General features: G+C 48.7%; 1 protein-coding gene across 1 annotated transcript in view; it reads left to right on the top strand.

Annotated features, from left to right (window-relative positions):
* Klhl38 (kelch like family member 38) overlaps positions 1 to 2,941 on the top strand; it is a 10,815-nt gene extending 7,874 nt beyond the window's left edge. Inside the window, exons 3-4 of the mRNA XM_021217413.2 lie at positions 105 to 210; positions 1,266 to 2,941. Coding sequence (XP_021073072.1) covers positions 105 to 210; positions 1,266 to 1,555 — 396 coding nt within the window. The 3' untranslated portion in view covers positions 1,556 to 2,941. The remainder of the gene's footprint in view (positions 1 to 104; positions 211 to 1,265) is intronic.
* Positions 2,942 to 3,159: the final 218 nt, after the last annotated feature.

Below are 3,159 nucleotides of genomic sequence, written 5' to 3'. Positions count from 1 at the left end.
CACACACACACACTAAAGAAAAACTGTAACAGACAACTACCTCTTTTCTCTTTTAAGGAAGCTAACTTTAAATTTTGTTGCCATGATTCTGTCTCCCCCATCAGGTTTACCACATTTCCAGGAACACCTGGTACAAAATGGAGACAAGGATGATCAAGAATGTGTGTGCCCCCGCAGTGGTACTGGGGGAACAGATCGTCATTGTAGGAGGTGAGTTAACAGAGGATGGGTGGCTGGGGGACAAATGTGGCAGCTCTTAGGGGAAATGGTTGCTGATGCTGACAGGGAAGTGTCACGCAGGTCTTTTTAGAAGCACACTCTCTGGGGAGAGTATGGAAAACCAGGCAAGGCTATTCACCTGAGAGCTTCCCCACGCCTCTCTGTATAAACAAGGGATGAAATGGAGCCCGTTCTGCCGAGTTGTTGCCATGATAAAGTTGTTCTAGACACACACTGAAGAAGACATATTTGCCGCTGTTAACAGTAGTTAGCTGTGGTGGCTCAAACCTGTCATTTGAGTACCTGGGAGGGTGAAACAGAAGGATCATCACTAGTTTGAAGCCAGCCTGGGCTACAAAGTGACTTCCAGATCAGACTAGACAATAGTGTGTGACAGTGTGTCTCAAAATAATAATAATTAATAATATTACTATTATTAGCATTAATCATTAACAATGATGATGATGCTACTAATAAGAACAACAATGGCTACCAGTGCATTATTTCTCTGTAAATGTATAATATATTATGGTTAAGAGGGCTGGTGTAGGGGTCAATGAGACCTGGGTTCAAATCCCAACTCTACCTCTAAGTGGCTACATACTTTTTGTAAGTTTTCTGTAAATCTTTCTATGTCTGGGTTTTGCCTGTCAGTAAAGTAGGGCCCTCAAAGTAACTGTCCAGTAGTCTGCCCTGGGCATCCACCTCTGAGTTCCAAAGGTCTCCTTCCTTGAACGTCTATGGCTCTGGGGTAGAGTAGGAGACATGAAAACGCCACCGATGCTGACAAAGCTTCTGGAAGACAGAATCTGCCCCTACTCTAGCAGTATCTTACATGCGGCCTAAATTTGGGCAAAAGCCAGAGAGATCCAGCTGTGAGACCCAGTTCTGCCACATGTCAGGTTGCAGCGGGGTTCCTAAACATCCGTGCTTCAGTTCAGGGTCTCTGCCTGGGATGGGTGGGAGGCAGAAGCCCCCCCCCTCCAACCACTGACCCACAGCCCCAGGCGAGCCACCCACGGTTGTTCCTGTTACTGAATTTTCAGGCTACACAAGGAGGATTCTTGCTTATGATCCTCAGTCCAACAAATTTGTCAAGTGTGCGGACATGAAAGACCGAAGGATGCACCACGGGGCCACGGTGATGGGGAACAAGCTGTATGTGACGGGTGGACGGCGGCTGACCACAGACTGTAACATCGAGGACTCAGACTCCTTTGACTGCTACGACCCAGAGACGGACACCTGGACATCCCAGGGACAGCTACCTCACAAACTCTTTGACCACGCCTGCCTGACTCTCCAGTGCATACCCCACATGACCAGCCTCTCTTGAGGGCCACAGGAACTTATCTCTGTTCAAAAGGCTGTGCGGCGGGAGAGACTGCAACCCATCGCCAAAGGCCTGGAGCTGAGAGAAGTCAAAACGACCACTCTCTGCAGGGTAGTCTTCTTTTTGAAATGCCAGTGGATGCTTCTTTTAAAATTCCATCCTTACCCCTTGAATCAATGTCAGAAACTGCACTGTTATAATTGGATAGGTCTAGATCACATCCCTCCAGATGGAAAGGGGGGTTAACTACTTGACTGACAGCCCAAACTGCGTTAAATAAGACAGAAGAGGTTTCTCAGAGGATTGAAAGACTTCTGGACACAGACATGGACACACACACGAACACACACACACACACACACACACACACACACACACACTTGCCCAGGTCACCCTTAACATCCAGAATGAGAGGCTTGAGGGAACCAAAAGAGCCCCTGAACCTTTGGAATCACCCTTCAGGCCAGGTGACAGGATGTGGAACCAGCCATGACTGTTTCCATGTGTTCTATGGATACAGCACATTGAAAGTAGGCTCAGTTCCGTATCTACCTAGGGTTTGCAAAGTTATCCTGCAATGAAGAACCTAAGAGCAGAACAAAGTTTGCTTCCGGTGCCTGTTTCCTTCCAGGCTCCGGGAGCTTACAAAGCTGCAGGATTAAACCAGAGCTTCATTTCAGTAAGTGGTGTGAGAATGACCTCCCTGGGGAAAGCCACCAGACTCTCTCAGCAAGCCTCTGGCCCTCCCCGTGTCCCTTTCACTTCCGAGCACCCTTCATCCCCTGCTCAATGGCAAGCCCATGAAAAAGCCGATGTGCCCATCAGAGGTTCTCGGTGCTGCCCGAGCGACCTGATCACAGGGAAGACATTTGGAAAGAGCACTGAGCAATCCCACTCAAGATGGCTGCCCAGGGCTTCTCTGAAGTGAGGTCCACAATTCTGTACTTCTGGAAGGTATCCTATGCAACCCAAGGTGGAGCCATGGTGGAGAACTGTGGCCCGGTTCTACTGTGATCACTGAAGACCACCATGGCTACTTTCTTTCCCATCCTATCCTGGTCAATACTAGGCAATCTTGGTATTGTAAGGAAAGTTATTTCCCATCCATGGAAGCATCTGGAATAAGTTCTAGAGTGCCCACACGCTGGGGCCACTCTCCCTTTTCAGTGTTGCAGTGGTTTCTCCTCCTTTCTTCCTGCGTTCCCTCCTTACCACCTCAGGCTTGCTCTATGAGGCAATACCCTCCGCCTGCACCATTGTCCCCGCCCCGCAGCCTACATGCTGCCCCCTTCTCTAACCCTCTCCCCTTTTCTGAGACAGAGTTTCATGCAGCCTTGGTTGACCTCAAACACTATGTAGCCTTCCTTGACCTTCTGCTCCTTGTACCTCCATCACCTGAGTTGTGGGGTTACAGGTGTGTACCACACACCATTCCTGGTTTATGCTTCAGTAGAGATCAAACCGAAGGCATTGTGAATGCAAGACAAGGATTCCACCAACGAAACTACACTCCTAGGTCTAATCCATTCTCTTTGAAGTCTCTCTAGTGAGGCTCTTGGTCCTATCTCTCCTTGAATATGAACTTGGAAAGGTACCCAGTAAGACAA

The sequence above is a fragment of the Mus pahari genome, chromosome 17, assembly GCF_900095145.1.
Source record: "Mus pahari chromosome 17, PAHARI_EIJ_v1.1, whole genome shotgun sequence".
Taxonomy (NCBI): Eukaryota; Metazoa; Chordata; class Mammalia; order Rodentia; family Muridae; genus Mus; species Mus pahari.
This window is presented reverse-complemented; position numbering and strand designations above follow the sequence as displayed.